At 35.1% G+C, this 20,842-nt stretch overlaps 1 protein-coding gene, 1 long non-coding RNA gene and 1 pseudogene across 2 annotated transcripts; all 3 read left to right on the top strand.

The window, feature by feature from the left end:
• On the top strand, positions 1–2,717 carry LOC133721642 (laccase-15-like; annotated as a pseudogene).
• A 4,924-nt stretch (positions 2,718–7,641) lies between these two features.
• Positions 7,642–10,041, top strand: LOC133720980 (uncharacterized). Its single transcript, XR_009852028.1, has 6 exons — positions 7,642–7,758; positions 7,821–7,995; positions 8,500–8,546; positions 8,918–9,156; positions 9,383–9,473; positions 9,679–10,041. It is a non-coding gene; the product is annotated as an uncharacterized LOC133720980 (long non-coding RNA).
• A 1,336-nt stretch (positions 10,042–11,377) lies between these two features.
• LOC133722933 (uncharacterized) lies at positions 11,378–13,811 on the top strand. The gene is made up of 4 exons (XM_062149779.1): positions 11,378–11,416; positions 11,920–12,033; positions 13,187–13,270; positions 13,425–13,811. The coding sequence occupies exons 1-4, from the start codon at positions 11,378–11,380 to the stop codon at positions 13,479–13,481; spliced, it is 294 nt and encodes a 97-aa protein (XP_062005763.1). The 3' UTR covers positions 13,482–13,811.
• The last annotated feature ends 7,031 nt before the right edge of the window (positions 13,812–20,842 follow it).

The raw sequence follows: 20,842 nt of genomic DNA, 5'->3' as shown, positions 1-20,842 counted from the left end.
GCAACTGTGCATTAAATTCAAATTAAGGAAGATGTGGTCTGCTAAGAAGTGGAAATCAGCACTTCAGGCTTTATCATTTCTACTAGTACTCTTCCTTCATCGTCAAGCTTCAGCCGATTATAATTGGGTCGTATGTATTTGTTTATTTAGTTCCTGATCGAGCTTGTCATTTCAATTATATCTGCACTGCTTTGTTAATTACTTTATGACTCTCAACTCTTGTATAGGTGAAAGAATCCACATATACAAGGCTGTGCAGCACTAAGGCAATATTGACAGTTAATGGAAAATTTCCGGGACCAGTTTTAAGAGCTTATAAAGGAGATACAGTCTATGTCAATGTTCATAACAGAGGCAGATACAATATCACTATTCACTGGTACACAAACATATATAACTTCAATTTGTTTCACTTTCTGCAACAACTGATTATTTCAGAAAGCATTTGCAGAAACAGTACTTTTTCTTAATCAACTAATATAGAGGACAACTGCAGGCATGGAGTCAAGCAACCGAGGAATCCATGGTCTGATGGTCGATCCTGAATACATCACACAATATGGTATTCAACCGGGTGGGAGTTTCAGGCAGAAGATCATATTCTCTATTGAGGAAGGAACCCTTTGGTGGCACGCTCATAGTGATTGGTCCCGGGCGACGGTTCATGGAGCAATTTTTGTCTATCCAAAACCAGGAACTAGCTACCCTTTTCCCAAGCCCCATGCTGAAGTTCCCATAATATTAGGTATCCTAATTCTTTATTTTTATTTTTTATTATTTTTATGTCTCTGGTCTCAAGTTATCTAAAAGAACAGAAATAAACAAGTCAGGAAACTTTTCTCTTTTAGACCTTTCTTTCAATTTTTTATTTATTTATGAATTTACATCAGAACTAAAAACTGATGATGATACCGCTGAAAATGCAGGTCAATGGTGGAAAAGTGATGTAATGGAGGTACTTGATGAATTTGTTAGAACCGGAGGAACTCTCAATGTTTCTGATGCTTACACCATCAATGGTCAACCAGGAGACCTCTATCCCTGCTCAAAATCAGGTACATATGTATGTATTAATCAATTAAATATCCATAGTCCTTAGGAACTACACAGCAAAACAGGTCAGTTAAGCAATCAACAATTAGCAAATGTTACTAACTCAATATATACTGCAATAATTAATATTCCCATGCACTTTCTTTATTAATCTGCAGAAACCTTCAAACTCTCTGTGGACCAAAACAAGACCCATCTGCTCCGAATAATCAACGCTGCCATGAACAGCATCCTTTTCTTCTCAGTCGCAAACCATAACCTGACGGTGGTCGCAGCAGACGCAGCCTACACCGCGCCAATCTCAACACCCTACATCACAATATCTCCTGGACAAACCATTGATGCCCTGTTGTTCACAGACCAACAACCTGGTCATTATTACATGGCTGCTAGGGCTTACCAAGGTAACCTAGCGATTGGTTTTGACAACACCACAACCACATCAATAGTTGAATACAAAGATGGCAATGGAAATAGTAAAACTGCTCCATTATCAATAATTGAATACAAAGATGGCAGTGGAAATGGTAAAACTGCTCCATTATCAATTATTGAATACAAAGATGGCAGTGGAAATGGTAAAACTGCTCCATTATTTCCCTACCTTCCTTACTATAACAACACGAATGCAGCCTTTGGCTTTTTCAATAGCCTTAAAAGCCTAGACATTAACCAAACCGATGTCGTAAAAACCACCACCACTCGAATAGTTTCAACAGTATCAGTGAACACACTCCCTTGCCTTGGAAATCAAACCTGTGATTAGCTGCCAGTATGAACAACATAAGCTTTGTGGATCCCAGAGTAGATATATTACAAGCTTACTATTACTATATCAAAGGGGTTTATAAAGAGGGTTTCCCAGATTTTCCACCGTTGATTTTTAACTTCACAGCTGAGGACTTCCCTCTGATATTGGAAATACCGGAGAGGGACACAAAGGTGAAGGTTTTGGAATATGGATCGGATGTGGAAATTGTTTTTCAAAACACAAATTTAGTGGCTGGGAGAGATCATCCCATGCATCTTCATGGCTATAGCTTCTACATTGTTGGAACTGGCTTTGGGAATTTTGATGTAAAAAAGGACCCATTGAGCTTCAATCTTGTTGATCCTCCTCTTAGGAACACAGTTACTGTGCCCTTAAGTGGATGGGCCGCTGTCAGATTCAAGGCCAGAAATCCTGGTAATTGAGTATATATTAGCAATCCTATTTAGTATTTTTGACCTCAGCTCGCTGTTAATTAATATCTAAATATTTTTCTATTTCAGGAGTGTGGTATTTACACTGTCATCTTGATCGTCACCTAACATGGGGAATGCACACCGTCTTCATCGTAAAGAATGGAAAACACCGAAATGAAACGTTGCTGCCTCCGCCACCAGACATGCCGCCGTGTTGAAAATTTGGCTAAACTAGCTTACTAGTGTCTCCATGGTCATGCATGTAGCAGCCGGGGTCGATTGTACTTGTACTTTTGGGTAACCCGGATCCCATGTTAGTTGAAGGCCATAAAGAACACCCCAAAGTTCAACTGTGACTCCTGGGGGTATTAATTAGTATTATTATTTATTGAGTGTGAGCCCTTTTAATGAGGATCATTAAAATAAGGATTAGTTGATGACTTTCTAATCAATGGTTTGGGAGACCCACTTATCGATTACGTTACGGCAAATCAACAATGAGATGTTTATATATGCATGAGTAGATCACCTTTGAAAATTTTCTTCGAAATTGCTAATCGTTAAAGTATCAAACTAGATCAAATAAATGAACGAACCAAATCTGTCAAATTTGAACTGTTCATATTCATAAATAATAAATCACTAGTATAAATGCCTTGACGATTTTCAATTTGGTTAAACATTTGCAGAAATTATCTACTCATAAATATCTAAACATCAAACAGTTGATTTGCCAAAATGTAATCGAAAAATGAGTCTAATAAAAAAGTCTTCAACTAATCCTCACTATAATGGTCCTCATTTGGGGCTCTCCTGAGAATTAATATTTATTGAGTTACGAAGGAAAAAAAAATTCCTCACTATACTAAAGAAAACATTAGCACCATGAAAACTAAAAGGCCACTCTTGAAAAAGGGGTAAAAGTTCAACTCATAAGGTAACAATATTATAAAAGATGGAGGCTCACTAAGCATATTTCCTCTTAAGTACCTGTGCAAGTACATTAGTGTACAAGCTTGACCACAGACAAACCTAACAATTATACTATATACTAAAGCCCGGTTACTGTTACTACTGTTCATAAGGCCATCTCCAACCCAAAGGGCTAAAAATGGCCCTGGGGCTAAATTTTAGCCCTAAATTCTGTACTATTCATTGATCTGACATCAACCGTCTCCAACCCGTCAAGGCTAAATTATAGCCCTAAAATATATTTTAACATTTTGGATTGGTTATATATATATATATATGTGTGTGTGTGCGCTTATTTTTTTAAAGTCAATTGACTTATAGTTATTGAAATAATTTATATGATAAAAAATATTTTTTTGGTTGTATTTTTTTTTTAAAGATAATTAAAAATATTTTTAGCTAATTTTGAAATGAAATAAAACTGGAATCATATTTTTAATATTTATTTTATTCATGACAAAGTAAGCAAAGATAAAAGTTACAAGCAAAATTTATTCATAATAAATAAAAGTTACAAGGAAATTTTAATAGATTATAACAATTTATTTGGGCAACATTAATTACTCATCCGAGTCATTGAATGACATTTCCGGGCGGTACTCATTCGATGTCGAACCGGATGACGGAAACAACTCACGGCGCCGAATTTTCTCCATTATCTCCCTTTTCTTTCCGTCATAATACTCTTTACTCAAAGGAGTAAAAGTTTTTTAAAAAAAAAAAAAAAAAAAAAATTGTTTCCAACCAACGGCTACATAGCCAACGGTCAAAAAAAAAATATTATTTTTTTCAAACCAACGGCTATATAGCCAACGGTTAAAAAAAAAAAAAAAAAGCAACGGCTAGCTGACGTCATGCATATGTCACCCATGCCCTACACGGGTGGGCCTCCCATGTCTGATCCATTTAGCCCTAAGGGCTAAAGTGTTATCCTAAAGGCTATATTTAGCCCTTGGGTTGGCCTTTTGGCCCTAAAAAATGGCCCTTTACCCCTTAGTCACTTGGGTTGGAGAACAAAAAGGCCATTTTTGGCCCTTTGGCACTTTAAACAAACCGGTTGGAGAAGGCCTAAGAGACTGAAAAGACGGTTCTGCCCTCATTTGGATTTTTTTTACGCTCTGCCACTGACCTTTTTTTTTTTTCTCCTCTCTTCCTCCAGAAGCCTCCTAGACCAACTTTTTTGCTCTCTCCCCTGCTTTCTAAACAGCCTCCTTCACTCCCTCAGACGACTAAATCGGCGGAAAGAGAGAGTGAAAGTTGGATCTGCTGCTGTTGGTTGCTTTAAGATACAGAGGTTGGGTTGAAAACGAGTACAAAATCTCACCGTCTACGAGTACGACATCTGGGTTCAGAGTTGAAGCTATTAACTTGCTTCTTTCATTAGTTAATCTAACGAGGTAATGGTCTTCGTTCTTAATTTGGGTTCAAGATACTGGTGTTTTGGTTTTTTGGGTTCAAAATATTGGTGTTTGGTGATTGGGTTTTGGGATTTGTTTTGTGTCTTGCAAGTATACCTTATTATGTTCGTCCTTAGTTGCTTTGCTTTCTGTTTTTCAATTAACATTCTTGGTGTTCTGTTGTGTTTGTTTTTGGGATTTTTAGTGCAAAGCTTGGAGGTTTGAGGGTGTTTCTAATTTTTCTTTAATGGGTATATCTCTGTTTTGCTAATGATGGCTATTGACTGGTTCTTTGTTTCATATGGGTTCAGAGTTGAAGCTATTGACTTGCTTTTTTGCTTTTGTTTATGTCAATGAGCTTAGAAATGAAAAACTTTTTGTGTTCATGGGTTTTGCTCACATCTGGTTTGATTAATCAAGTTTCCTCTTTCAATTTATCTCTGTTGTTTTTTTTTGGGTAAATTATATGAATATCATTGTGAGATGTCTGGGTCAATTGCATCCAATTGTTGACTGTGAAAGTGATATTGGCTTAATTCTTCTTCGTGAGTATTTCCAAAGAGTTAAACATGGGCTGGAGAGAGAGATAGTGAGGAGCAGCGGAGAAAGAAGATGCACTCTTTTTTTTTCCTCTCTTTTCAATAGAAAAGGGTAGAGTGAAGATTAAAATTTTTACAGAGAATCCCTTCTCAATTTTGTTTTTTCCCTCTGTATTCAATAGAAAAGGATAGAGTGAAGATTAAATTTTTACAGAGATTAGGGGATGCGTAAACTTCTCAATGAATACTTGAACCAAAAAGTAAATCTACAGAGACTTTTGGTGTGGTTTTCTGATTTTAAACTCCATGGTTAGCTTGGAAAACTACCAACAGTTGAGATGCATTCATTCTTTTGGCCGCTGAGCTCACTTTTCTTCAAATTTGACTTCTTTGGATGCAATTTTTTTTTTGAGTTTTATTTTTTTCTTCATCTTTTAATTGCTGCATGTATTTATTTTGTTTTCCTTTTTCTATTTTCGTTTTCAATTATTTTCAGAATGAATGAATGGATCCATTTTTGTTCTAAGTTGATAGGTGCATATATTGGTTTGCGGTATTGAGTGTCATGCTTTTCATAAGTTCTCAAGCAATATATATATAAAGGGAACTTACAGTGTATGTAGGAAGCAATATATTGGTCTAAAAAATGAGAGAAACATAAAAATCGGTTCAAAGGTTTTTGCATAAAAGGAGATGAATAATATTTTTTCCATCCTTTTGACTTTAGTATATGTTTGATTACATTTGAGGTATCAAGATTAGTGATATTTGAGAGAAGTTAGGGAGGAGTTCGTTATAGCACCTTCTTTGTTTTTAAGGTGATGCTGTTCATTAGATTGAACTCATTTGTCTGCGAAGCTTTATTTAAGTGGCAGCAGTATAGTTTTTATGGAAGAACTTATAGATTTTCCGTTTCTTATTGTTTTCAATTTTTTATTTGTTGTTTTGAGGCTCTGTTTTTGAATTCATAATTATTAAATGAGTTCAAGTGATTTTAACCATGACTTTTATGATTTCATAGTTGTTAGGTCTTGCTTTTGCAGATTTTATGCAAAAAAGTATTGGTACCGTCTTTCTGCTGCTGTTCCATTGTCTGTTACTCAGTATTATCTTGCTTTCCCATTTTGATTCAGGTATAGACTAAATTTTTTTATTACAGTGTTTGTTTATTGACTTTATAGTGTCTACAACTTTAACTGTTGTTATTTTATTTTTGCAGATTTTGGGAACAGTTTGCAGTCAGATTCCTTGAATCTTTTGGATCCAGGTATAGTTTTTTTGAAAACTATGAATGATCAGTATTCTTATTGTAATAGAGGGTGTAATTAAATTTTTAAATAAACAATCTAAACTCCTGTGTTTTATTTAGATCTCTGCATTTGGAATTTATCCATGATCAATATTTTGTAACTGCGGCATTTATTGATTGTATTGGGTTTGCTTGGGCTTTCAAAAAGGTTCAGGGTTTATATCAGTTTGTCATTTGTTGTACCTAGATTTTTAAATTTCTTATCTAACTGTTTTTTTTGGTACAGAGTGTGTAATGCCAAGAGGTATATGTAAGGGTAGGAGCAGCTCAAGTTTAGAAAATTAGTAAATATTCAATTTAAGGGCAGTGAACTCGAAACTTTCCGGATCCCAAGTTGACATGCTAAGGTACAACATACTAAAATTTCAAGCAAATTGGAGTTCAGCAAACATGGCAAAAGATGGATGGAAACAGACTGAATTGTGCAGTTTTCTTCAGAGTTTTTGTAGCAACCTGGAATGTAAGAGGGAAATCTCTCCATAGTGACCTTAATCTGCACAATTTTCTGCAGCTTGATAATCCATCAGACATATATGTCTTGGGGTATGGTTTCTTTGTTCTTATTTTTTGTCTTCCTCTCTGATTTTCTTCAGGTTAATAATCCACCTTTCCTAACTCCTTTCGAATTTTGACTTTTTGTTAGCTGACTTCGATAAGATTGGACAAGGTGGTTTTGGGGCTGTTTACTATGCCGAGCTGACAAGCAAGGTACTTGCTGACTTTTTTCTTACCGTTGTGAAAATTTGGGTAGAATTTGGAGAGAGATGTATGTATGCAGTTTTCTTTTATCAGTAAGACAAGTCATGGTACTTTTGGGTTCCTTTACTGATGCTTAAGTTTATTGTTATATATTAACTAGCAGAAACTAAGAATCTGTAGTTCTGATTTCAAATGGTATTCAATGAGAATCTTATTTTGGTTATTTAACAAAAGAGAGCTGATACAACTTTTAACAGTGCTGCTTCCATGCAATATGCAAGAGGTTTCAATATTGTTTCTGCTTTTGATATTGGACAAGTGAAAGCTACCTTTCTTTTTATCGTAGTCATATGGATATCCTTAATAGTTTTCTTTGTACCTCTGTTTTACAGCTCAACCATTTATTTTTTCAATACATAAGTTTTCTACAGGAGAAAAAAAAATGGAGGAAAGGTAAAAAGTTTAGTCACTGTATCTCCAGGACCATTTTGAAATTAGCAGTAGTCAGCCTTTTCTTATTAGTTCCTTATACTGCTGATTTTTAATGATGAGAATGATTTAACAAAAGATTTGCTAATTTTGTTAATTGGAAAGCTTGATAAAGGTTGGATTTCAATGATTTAACAAAAGATTTGCTAATTTTGTTAATTGGAAAGCTTGATAAAGGTTGGATTTCTGTTTTATTAGACCTAATAAAATGTATTTTCTTTTGGGATTTAGTTATTCCCCCAACACAGAGAAAGGGACGAGACGAAACAAAAAGAGAGAGAGAGAGAGACAAGAGAACAGGCAAGAACGAAAAGAAGGAGAAGAGAGAGACGGGAAGCTCTTGCTTATATTGGTAAGATTTTGTCAATACCAACATACTTTAAACTGATTTCCTTGAATTAGTTATTTGTATGCAGTTTTCTAGCTATCCTAATCGGTCTTTCGTTTGCTTTGTATCCAGTACTTTTTACGTTTTAAACAGCTCCAGTTTTTAACAAGGTGGTTGGGTCAGTTTACTTTATTACTGCTAGGCATATCCATGTTTTATTAGTCACTATCTATCTGATTTACATATCAATTTGCTGTCTTTGTATTTGGATCAAATAAAGCTTGCAAAAATCGAAAAGGCAAATTACTTTGTTGGCTTGGGACAATAATAGGGAATGAATCATAGTAGTTAATAGTTATCATTTTTTTTTTTTCCGATATAATTAGGATAGACGCGGTTGGCCATTTATCCCGAGTATTGCTTCCTGCTTTTCTGATTTGTCACTTCTTTTCCCAGCTGCCATGTAACTTTTGGTCTCTGGTTTTTCTTCCTTTTTAGTGAGACCTGTCTTCATTTATCTGTGTGCAGCTACTTTGTCTATGTAATTTTGCTGATGGAGATCTTCAACATCAGTGGTAAGTTGTAACTCATTTCATATAAGAACATGCTGTAGACAATGTCTATTGGAAGCATGTTGTGCACCACATTGTAGCATGTAAGGTTGTGCTGCATGGACATGCTGAGTTTGAGGCAAGTGATGTTATCTTAAAGTTTCGTTTAAACAAATATTGTGAATATGCAAAGAGGAAAACAGAAATTCTTCAAAATTTTTGAATTTCAGGCTCTTTTTTTCCCCCTTCAAATTTTGAATTTCAGGTGCTTTACTACATATTTAGTTTTTTACCAATGTGTAGTGGTTTTCAAGAGGAAACATTAGCTAAATGCTTTTTAAATTCATTTTCAGTTTCTCCTGTAATTCTGATTTTTTTTTCTTTCATGTTAGTAGGTTATTTGTTTGGAACAAATAAACACTACAGACTGAAAGCACACTGGAAGATCACATGATGATAGTTACTGATGTTGGATTTAGAACAAATCTCCTAAACAGAATAAGGACAAGTATGATCGTAGAGTTCTACGAGTTCAGAGTCGATGAGTAAAATAGAGGCAATGTTTGAAGCTGAACTTGAGAGGTTAGGGCTAAACAGCAGTACTTCTACTTTGGAGCGAAGATTAATTTGAGAGGTACAAAGCCTATGCTGATCATTGCAATGTTAAGTTTAAGCAGCACAAGTAATTGTTATGTTTTACTTGAAACATATAGTGAAAAAAACCCTCATTTTTGTTCTGGTTTACTTGGTATGTTTATCTTCCTTTTTCCTCAATTCCAATAGCTCTGTTCTGTAACATTTCATATGATTATAAGCATCAAATAATTGTGTTCATCATGAACTGATTGAATTTGTTGCAGCTTCCAAACAGTGTTCATCAAGTTTCTGAAGATTACATTTGGGAAAACTCTAATACTTTACAGGCCAGTGTTTACATCAGAGGAAGTCAAGGTAAAAAAAAATTATTGGAAAAGAGATAAAATTTCATTTGTGGTTTGATCCCTCCCAAATATATGTGATGCTTTATTTCAGTATAACCACATGTTCATAATGCATGCTATTTTACACACACAACTTCGATTTATGGTGTCCTACCGTCCTCACTATATACCTCACTATATACCATCAAAGTTTTGATTTCTCTCAGTTTTGGCAGCCATAACATCAACAACTAGAACTTGCCTGGTGGCTCCAAATGATCACAGAACACTAAGCCTAGATGCTTTACAAAAGAATGCACCAACTGTGAAGAACAGACTGCTGCTGTTTGATTTGTAGCACCATCGAGGTGGAAGCAGCTTCTCAGGATTATGCTCATGTCAAAGCGTCCTAAAATCCCCCCTTCTGGCCCAAGCCACAGGACCAACAAGACACCTAATCCCTCAAGAGATTACTAAACACTTCTATTATTTGTATACAGAGAACAGCATTTCCAACTGAAGTTTGGTTGAATTTTTTGGCAAACTTCTTCATGTGTTTCTGATTTTGTTTGATGGGTTTGATTATTCTTCTATCGTTTCTTGAACGACTATATTCCCGCAGCAAAGCGCGGGTACGCTTTCTAGTGAGATCTAGAGATGAGTAGCTGGTTAGAAAAACACGGTGCAGTATCCATCTAAACACTTAAATCAAAACAAGTGAACAAGTAAACACTGCCAATTCACTAGATCAGGAGCTACTAACTTTTGGGGCCACATAAGTTGCTAATGTTTCAATTAAAGTCAGCGAATATACATGATCAGTTAAGGAAGATAAACATAGACTCTAAAATTCAAGTGCCCTGAAGCCCAAAACAACCAAAGGGAAAAAATTTACAGAAAAAAAAAAACACGAATCATTATTTCAAGAGAAACAGGAAACTGGATGACAATAATGCTAAAAGTTGCACCTAAAGGGTTAAGTAAATGGATTGGTAATCAAAAATAGTACAAGAAATCCAAGAGACTTCGAAAGAGACAGGTTTGGACCAAAGACCATAGCAATCAAAACCGAAGAAATTGATATCAATAATTCAGACGGTAAACTCATATGGAACATCCATGTTTCTCTAAATAAATTAAGGGGCCTAATTCTATAGGATTGTTTTGTATTTTAAGAGTCCTTTAAAATCTTGTGGTATTCAATCAAGATTTTAAAAAGTCCTTTTAAATTTGGTGGTATTCATAATCCCAACGATTTTGAAAGATTTTATTAGATGCTTGATTTTGTAGGATTCTAAGGTGCTTGGTATAAATACCAAACCCTATCAGAAATCCACCCTCTAGACATGAGATTTTGACGTCTTTCTTTTTTTACGCTCACTCTCTGAAGATGAAAAGACGTCAAAGAGGGAAGACGAACTGACAAAGAGAGAAGACGACTTGACCTCGAGCTGACCTCAACCTGTGAATCTTGGTAGGAATTATCACTTGTTAAAAAGGTATTTTTGATATGCATGTTCAATTTTGATTGCAGTGGTTTTGGCTATTTTGATTAGGTTTATGCGGACAAATGATTCTTCTTTTTGACATTGAAAGAACGTTTTTATTTGATTTGCTTAAGGGGTTTGATATTGGTGGTTGAAATTTTGGGGCTTTTTCTTTTTTAGGCTGAAATTTATGCTTGGCTTTGTATTGGATTATTGAGCTTTATAGAAATAGTGATGTCCTTATTAGAAACTAATCAAGTTATCCTTATTTGTACCATTGAGAACAACAAGGGTTGGTTAGCATTCAAAAATATGTTGTTGCTCCTGAAAAGAATATGGATCTTGTTTTTGTGATCGGTGTAATTTGGCTCATGCAAAGTTGAGACGGACTTTACTGATGATTTTGTATCAAGTTGTAGTTATATTGAGTGCTACATACTGTATCACAATGATTTGCCAGACGGATCCGGCTTCTCTACTAGAAAAAGTATTGCTAGGATTTGCTTGGAAAACCATGTGAGCCCGCCACGTCAGCGCAATGCAATCTAATGGCTGTCAAACTGACAGCAAATGTGGGATAAGAAAAAAGCAAACGGCCCACTAACGTTAGTGTTTTTTTCAAGTTCCCCCCTAACAATTTTCACTCTTCCCTCCACTTACATTTCCTCTTCCTCACGGCTGAAACGTTTCTCACTCTTCCTATTTACCCTTTGGTCTCAATCCAAACTTCATTCATCTTTGGGTGCTGGTGCTTTGAACTTTCATCATTTAGGTATGTGTATCTAGCTCTATGCCTTCACATTTTTATTTTTATTTATGTTAATTTCCTTTATATTGATCTTAGCCCATTTAGATTTTTAGTTCTGGGTTTTGGTTCTTTGAAATCTCAGCTTTGTAGTCTTGGGTAAGATAAGTTTACTTTGCGTTAGGGATTTAAGTTGATGAGGGATTAATAAGTTTAATGAGATTCTGGGTAAATTTTGATTTAAGGTAAGTTCGTACCCAACTGTTAGAGGATTCACTGCAATTGGAAGCGGAGGGGATGATTTTGTGCAGGCTATGGTTGTTGCTGTTGAATCCGTAATTCAACAACCCGTCCTTGAGGTATACGTTTTCCTATTTTCGGCTGCCAATAATTTTCGATCTTTCGATAGAATATTGATGGACTGTTATGATGCATGTGTGTTTGCAAGCTTCTGGTTGAAATTTTTGTACATAATAAGGATTGCATTGAATATATTGATCTCCGTGGGTTGTACAGTAGAGTAGTTTGATTGAGACTAGACATGAATTGGCCATCAACAATTTGTTTTAGGGTTCAATTCTGAAGTATGTGAATGCACGGATTGATATAAGTGAATCGGGGTAGCCGTTTAGAGATGCTTCTTGTCACTTGTACCTAGAGAAAGAGTATTACAATGCTAATCTAATGCCGGATAATAAGTGAATGTGTTGCAATGAGGAGTATCTTCTTGCAAGGTTAAAGTTGAAAAATGGCAACGCATGACTCGTGTTAGAAATGATGTTGAACTTATGCTATGCTGGGTTTTAAGTTGCGTTAGAACTGCAAGGAATGGGGTAGGCTGCATGTGTTTTGCAAGGAACTGACTAGCCCTGTTACTCCTTTGTCCAATCATTCATTAAGTAAGGTGGATAGCCCTGTTGGCCATAATGCAGTATGGAGGCTTTTCCCTGAGCTCATAACCCTAGTCGGCTCTTTTGATGTGAACTGAACAATGTTAACCAATAGTTCAGGGTATAAGGAACAAGACAGCCAAGTGGGTATACTCTCTCTAGGCTATAGCCAAATTGAGAATGCATTAAGAAGTTTAGACACTGGAACTTAATATGATGGTGAAAAAAAACAGACTAGTTTCCTGCCGAAATTATTATCTTTGCTTCCATGCTCTCTCATACAGCCAACTATATTTTCGATTGACATGATTTTCAATGGGATTATTATCTTGAAGTACATGAAATCTTCGTCCTCTTGGCTCAGTCATCATTCTCGGAATCATAGGTTGATATTTATCTGTAAACAGATAATATTATGATATACTTTATAAAAGCCAATGCCTGCTTTAGAAAGTAGTAAAATGATGCAACATCTTACTGCAATATGTGGGGTTTTAACACTTTTGTTGCCTATTTTGAATCAACAACAGGTTTGAATTTCTGATTATGTTTTCATAGATTTGTTTGTCAAGTGGATAAGTTGAATTCCCAGCAAATGATGCATGCAAATGTGTTATGACAGGGTCGTGTCAAGCAGAAGCTATCATCAGGAGGCAAATATGTGTCTGTAAACATTGGTCCTGTTCAAGTCATTTCTAGTGAACAGGTCTTCCCCTCCCTCGCTCCCTGCCTCACACTTTTAATTGTCAATATTATTGCCATGTATCTATGATGGATGGAATATATCTTCATAGATTTGTGTTTGAATCGATTGACATCTGACCAACATAATTGTGTTGCCATTTTATTGTTATGTCCAGGTCCAAGCTGTATACAATGCAATGAGAAGAGATGACCGGATGAAATACTTTTTGTAGATTGATACTCCTCTTCATGGGTAGCTTTGTACAGAGCACCAATTTTCTAGGGCATCCCTTGTCTCGTCGCTGTTGCCCTGACTAGTCTGCTTTGTGCTCTTTTGGATTTTGGTGTATTCGTCAGTTAGAGAGCCGAGTACCAGTGGTTCAAATTCAATCCATCTGTTTGCTCATGATGTATTTAAATTGAAGTTCAATCCTTTTTTTTTTTTTTTTTTGAGAATAAATTGAAGTTTAATCAGAAAGTAGGCAGTAATGAATCTGTATGTATTAACTATTTTCCTTTTCCTTTAATATACTAGAAAATATTTCCGCGCTTTGCTGCGGAATTTATAGTTATGAATGAAATCATGTTTTTATTGGCATTATATTGTATAAGTTGAATTCAAGTATGTTGCTGAGATAGTTATTGGGTTGAATAATTATTAGAAGCTAGAAGTTATCTTCATGATAATACAAACAGAAATCAAATAGAGTTTTACTCATGACGCTAGAAGTTATCTTCATGTGCTTTAAAGAAGAGTGAAAGCATAATCAATGATCAATGAGTAATCACAATAACCATAAACATGTATAATCAATGATCAGTGAGTAATGACAATAATTATAAAGAATAAGAACAGAGAGCAGAGTATATAATCCGAGATTATAATTGGAAATTACATATTACTAACAGAAGATAATGTTTTAACTTTTTACATTCTAGTTGCACACTACTCAGTGGAGCAAAACTTAATTGCAGTACACCGCCAAAAAAAAAAACTTAATTGCAGTAGTGTTTCAAAAAATTAATTGCTCCAATTGCTTGGCTAGCTGTCGAATCAACTGGAAGTAACTAATCAAAAATGCAGCAGAATTTCTTCAAAAAAAAAAAAAAAAAATTGTTCCAGCTGCTTTCCAATTGTACACAAAAAAGTAGTCAGCACAGCTCTAAATAACTTGATGTACTATATATCTTACCCAAGACTACAAAGCTGAGATTTCAAAGAACCAAAACCCAGAACTAAAAATCTAAATGGGCTAAGATCAATATAAAGGAAATTAACATAAATAAAAATAAAAATGTCAAGGCATAGAGCTAGATACACATACCTAAATGATGAAAGTTCAAAGCACCAGCACCCAAAGATGAATGAAGTTTGGATTGAGACCAAAGGGTAAATAGGAAGAGTGAGAAACGTTTCAGCCGTGAGGAAGAGGAAGTCTAAGTGGAGGGAAGAGTGAAAATTGTTAGGGGAAACTTGAAAAAACACTAACGTTAGTGGGCCGTTTGCTTTTTCTTATCCCACATTTGTTGTCAGTTTGACAGCCATTAGATTGCATTGGGCTGACGTGGCGGGCTCACATGGTTTTCCAAGCAGATCCTAGCAATATTTTTTCTAGTAGAGAAGCCGGATCCTTGCCAGACATATAGGCTTTCTCTAAACTTAAATGAAGTGGTCAACTGTTGGTGCATACACTCACAAGCTTTAGAATTATGCCATTTAAATCCATATATAAATATATGGAGCTCCCCTGGCTCAACACATATGCATTCTTGCACTCACTTGTGGGATGACCTCAGATTGTAGATTGCTATATGAAGAAGTCCTAGTTAATTAAGTTGAAACTCGAGTTACAATGAAAGCCTCCCTTGAAGCAGTCATTAGAATTGTATGTTTAAATTTAACATAAACTATCAAATGCTTTTGGAGCTTTGCAACTTGAATTGGTGCTTGCTGATCATTCAGGAAGTTCTCTCAATTGTGAGTTGCCTTCTACTTCTCTTTTCGTGTGACCATTTTTGGCTTCAGATCCTTGTTCACTACTTATGTACTCTTCCTTCTGAATATATGGGACATGTACCAAAATCTAACCTTCAAATTTTGTAAAAAGAAATTGTCAAAATTTGATGACATTTGAATAAATAAATAAAATGATTTGCCAGGTATTGGCGGGAAAGTGGAACATTTTGTGATCCTTTCTACTGGTTTTAGTCGAAATCAATGAGATTAATGTCTCTGTAATACTTGTACTAAAAAAATATCAAATGGTTGGAATGTTGATACGGACAAAAAAAAAAAAAAAAAAAAAGAGAAAAATGATGGTCTTTTTTGCTTGAATTGGAATTCAAGTAATTATAAGGTTATAGCTAGCCTCTTTGTTTCCAAGCCACTGCACTGAGTTTGAAAGTGATCCTTTCCTCATTACTTAAAGGCTCTAATCTTGGTAACTAGTTCTATTGCAAATCATACCAGCTTATTTGTTACAACCAAAACTGGTGTAATTTGATAATAGCAAATTTGCCATCGATCTTTTTTATTAGTTTTGACCAGAGTGGCATATTATTGTTTTTATCCAAATCTGCTATATTGTTTGGATTTGTTGCTATTTGCTAGCTTTTACCGTAATAAGGTATCTAGCTAAGTGATTTCTTTTTCATTTATTTACACCCTAGTTTTCTTCTCTTTCAAATTTCTGCATTGTCTTTTCGCCAACTGATCTCACAAGCTGGGTGCTCTTATTCCATACATTGTAATTTTATCTAACTCTGGAGAGATTTACTTTGCAGGAGAACCATCAGTTTCTTTTGTCTTTGGGGAGCTATAGACTTTGGAATTTAATTTGAGGTACACTTTGCTTCAGTTCATGAATTTTAACAAATAATAGTGAGGATGTCCTCTCTAATGTACTGCATCTTTTAGCTGTAATTTTACTTCATTTGGTGTGTGTGTGTGTTTTTTTTTGGGGGGGGGTGATCAGTTAGTTTGGTTTGTGATCAATTTTACTTTGTTTTAGCACGTAGCTCCATGATACTACGTCAAAATCCATCCTGTTTCTTTGGCCAAAGACAAATTGTGGTTTAAGATGGTTTTCTCCTTTGCCTGGAAGTAATCTAATTAAAACACCATGGTTACCTCTCTGTACATGACATACTTTCCCAGCCCTTAAAAACTACATACCTCTGAATATGAACAAAGGTTGCAATCCCATGTGAGGATGTCCTCCAGCATGTTTTCTTGAGTTTTTGGGTGAAATATAATGCTAAGTTGCAGTCGATCCTAACTGTTTTCTTTGGAATGAGCAGGTTCTTGTATTGGTTCTCGACTGTGAGCCGAACTTTGATTTCAAGAAAGAAATTGAAGCAAAGAGGTAATAAGATAACTATATATCCCTATTCACCTTTCATGTGACTGGTTGATTTTGATGACTTTGTATGGAAATCTGCTTAATGTAATCTTGAATAAACTTTCTTTCATAATTGGAGACTAGCTATAATCGAATGGTCTTTAGTAGTGTTACTGATGCAAATATATATGTATTCCAACCTCACATTTAATTAAGCTAGCTAGCTATGATCAAATTACCTTTAGAAGACTATATGCTTGTTGTCACTTGTTTGCATTTGTGGTAATTTTTTACGTGTTTATAAACAAGAAACAAAACAAAAGATTATATATACATACTAATGAAAAAATTTCTGTGTATGTATAATAGAGTATTATCATCATGGTTGATCCACAACAAGATGTAAAAAAAAAAAAAAAAAAAAAAAAAAAGGAATTATGAGCAGTGGACCAAGGAAGAGAGTACGTGATACCTTGTTAGAACTCATGGTTGCATGATGCCGCCGTTAGGGGATGGCGCGATAATAGTGGCATCTTAAGTAAGCAAACAATGGAAGAAAGAATACTTCATGTTCTTAATACAAAACTTGGGTGTCACAAGACCTACAAAAACTACCAAAGCAGGCTTAGATGGTTTAAAGGTCGATGGAACTCTTACTCTACCCTTATGCGTTTTAGCTCCGGTTTTGGATTTGATTCAACTACAAAGAGGTTCACTGCTTCTAATGAAGCATGGGAGGAATACCTTAAGGTGAGCTTCCTAAATACTATATGAGTCTAATTACTTTATTCTCATAAATAAACCTGGTTTGAAGATTAATGCAATAACAATTTTAAAAATTTTATTTTTTCCTAGGCTCACCCAAAGGACACCGACTTGCGCTATGGGACATTTGATGATTATGAGGACTTGAAAATTGCTATTGGGAATGGTGTAGCGGTTGGGAAAAACTAGGTCGGATTGGGTAGTGTTACCGATGCAAGAACATTAGGTGTTGGAGAAGATAGAGAAGGTTATGATGATAATGAGGTTGGAATGGATGAGTATGCAGCTTTGTAATGTACATTTTTAATTGCCTTTGCATTTTTCATATGTGTTCCTTTGGTTGTGTTTACATTTTTGCTAATCTATTTTGACATACAGAATTTATTTTTATAGAACTTTTTTTTTTCAAGTCCTAATAATTATTATATTATGTTTGTCCAAAAAATTATAGTAATATTCTATTATGTTCTTTATTCAATTATTGTTGTAAGGATAATCCATGCACTTATGAAATCCAAACAAATCTAAACAAATCATGCTAATACAATACATTAAAATCTATTTAAATCCGTGTGGAATTAAAACAATCCGTGGATTTTGTAGAATCCACGAGAATCCATGGATTATAAAAAAATCAATCAGAATCATTTAAAATTTGGATTGAATACACCCCCCTAAATCAGCATCGGTGGAAACGTTAATTTAAATTTTCTATCTCAACTCTCAAACTTGGCTGCCAAACAGAGAAACTCGCAAAATAGATTCACCAATGCTCTCATCAAAGACTAAAACTTGAATTACTTGATACCATATGAATGGGTATATGAATTATGCGTTTTTGTTACTATGTAAACACTCATTCATACTTAAATAGTTCATGGGTGGTATCCAAGGTTTCAACTTTCCACCACCACAAAAATAAAAAAATAAAAATATAATAAAAAATAATAATAATAAAATAAAAAAATAAAAATAAATAAACAGTGCAAAAGAAAACGTGGGGCGGTAAAATCCCAACCTCCTGAGCGAGACTTGAAGCTAAAGCCCTTAGGGGTCCAGCGGAACTCTGAACTGATAAGTTGAAATTCAAAGTGTTGATACTGTCCAGCATTTTCTCTGCGGAACTGAAACATAGAAAGCAAAACTGAAGTGAGATAGTGATGCGAGGGAGAAGATCGAGTATACTGCTGCTACTAAAACAAGGCCGAACGAAAAGCCCACTAAAGCAGAGCCCAACAGGCCTACTAACTTTTGGCGGGAAAAGGTGATGTGGATCCCTATGTGGCTATGTCTATCGTACTATGGTTCAAGTTTTGAGATGTTATTGAAGACGTTGTAACATATGTGGAGGAGGCCTCTGTTGTTTTTCCGACAGTGTTCCTTTTCTTTGCTAAACTAATGTGATACGTTTATTTACATGGAATAGAAATGAGATGAATAAGAATAAATTCTTACAAGTATAGGAGTTTAGATACTTGGCCCCCAAATTCTTGGAGGAATAGGGGAACTTGGTTGCTTTTGAGTTTTGATAACACCAAACAATGAATCCGATTTTGCGAAAGCAATGTATCTTATTGATTCGGGTGAGCCTTGTCTCGAAAATCTTTTTCAAGTCAACTAGTGCAATGTAATGGCTCATAAACTTGCTCGGGTTAGTTTGTGAAGTTGATATTTTTATATGGTTGGATGAGCGATTTTTGTTTAAAACATCCCAACATGTGATATTATTCTTCTGAGAATATAGGTTGAGAGATTCCCTATTCAAATTTTGAGCAAGGGGATGTAAATACTTTCTTCTTAGCAATATTCACCATTAGAAGGGCAAGTTTCATTATAAAACCTAATTTATAAAGAAATTAAAATAAAAATTAAACCAAAGAACAAAATACTTTTTGCACTTCCACCTTCCAATTGTCTCAATTCCGAAATCACCAAACGCCCGGTTGAGCATATGTTCATATACTAGTAATTTGTGGCCAGGCTAATAGACAAGCACATCAAGTACAAGAGTTCTTATTTATAAAATTTGAAACGGCACAAAACACAAAAAACATAGTTGTACAATGTTGATAACACAGAATTTAACCATTAGAAGATTAGGTTGTACAATTTCTACACTAGATTCATGAAGAAAAATTATTTGCCAAACCGTCGTTGATTTCTCAATGGAGTTAGATACCTACACTAGCTTTGGAATGATTCTGCTATTGCTGCTCCTGCTATTGTCGCTAGTACTATGGCCTAGTTTGAAGATTATAGCCACATAAACAAGGCTGCTGGAAGTCAGGTTTCTCCTCGACTTAAAGGCAATCAACCTTGGCGCCCACCTATTGCAGGGATGCTAAAATTGAACATAGATGGAGCATTTCTACAGTCAGCAACTCATGGAGGAGTGGAGGTGTCTTGAGGAATGAAAATGGTGAATTTATCGCGCTGGATTTGCTTATCATAAAGAGTATGTCACTTCTGCAATGCATGTGGAACTTCTTGCAATTAAACATGGGCTACAATTGTTGCAAACCATGACAGTAAGGAATGTTATTGTTCAAAGTGATTGTCTCTTGGCTATCAAGGCTATTTGTGAGGAGGGTGAGAATTTCACAACTCTAGGCAACTTAGTGGATGAAGATATCAAGGCTCTTCTTCATGAGTTGCCTTCGATTGGGATATAACATGCTTATCGAACCTCCAATAGAGTAGCCCACAGGTTTGCAAGTTATGGTTTTGATGCTAATACCCATATTGAATGGTTCTCAAACGCTCTAGAGTTTGTTCTGAATGTCCTCATTTACGATTGTAATCGTATGTTTCAATAATAAAATTCTTTTTTTCCTAAAAAAAAAAATGAATAAAATATAGTAAAAAAATTAAAAGAATAGTGGAGCTATGCAATACTACAACTGTCCAAGTCGTAAATAATTGGTAAATGAGACAAAAATGTTCAACCATTTTGTTTTCCTTTATGTCAGAAGGGTCAAACAACATATTAAAGTATAATTTTTGTATGGAAATCTTTTATATATATTTCAACCAATCAGGGACAGTTTTCAAAAACTCAAAATTTCTCGCCTAGTGTGTCTACGCCATTGCTTGTAGGCACATACTTCTTGTTAAAAGTTCAAAAGAAAAGATGAATACGATTATATAAACAGTACTACACGTAACTGATTTCGTAAGTGTATATTGTACTGTAGATTTTATTGCACTGTAGATTATACACAAGGAAAAGAAAGAGAAATGCTGGAGTTTTTAGGTAGAATTTGTTGTGAAAGAAATAACAAAATTCTTCATTTACCAAAGAAAGCAGAGAAAGTGCTTTATAGTAGTCTTTGCAATTATAGCAATAAGTTGTCTCCAACTACAATTCATATCTTATATATGAGATTCTCATGCATATATTTGAGAAAAATCTTTAAATATTATACTCGGTAGCTAGGGGCAGAGGGAGGTAGGGGCCCAGTGGGTCCCGTTCCTCACTCAGTTTTTTG

Source organism: Rosa rugosa, chromosome 7 (assembly GCF_958449725.1).
Source record: "Rosa rugosa chromosome 7, drRosRugo1.1, whole genome shotgun sequence".
In the NCBI taxonomy this organism is placed as follows: domain Eukaryota; kingdom Viridiplantae; phylum Streptophyta; class Magnoliopsida; order Rosales; family Rosaceae; genus Rosa; species Rosa rugosa.
This window is presented reverse-complemented; position numbering and strand designations above follow the sequence as displayed.

What these genes read in the sequence shown, in the direction of transcription:
- LOC133722933 (XM_062149779.1), top strand. Translation starts at nt 11,378, where the DNA reads ATGATTTGCCAGACGGATCCGGCTTCTCTACTAGAAAAA. An exon ending in CGGCTTCTCTACTAGAAAAA is followed by an intron (nt 11,417 to 11,919) that starts GTATTGCTAGGA and finishes TTTTGATTTAAG; the next exon opens with GTAAGTTCGTACCCAACTGT. An exon ending in AAGTCATTTCTAGTGAACAG is followed by an intron (nt 13,271 to 13,424) that starts GTCTTCCCCTCC and finishes TGTTATGTCCAG; the next exon opens with GTCCAAGCTGTATACAATGC.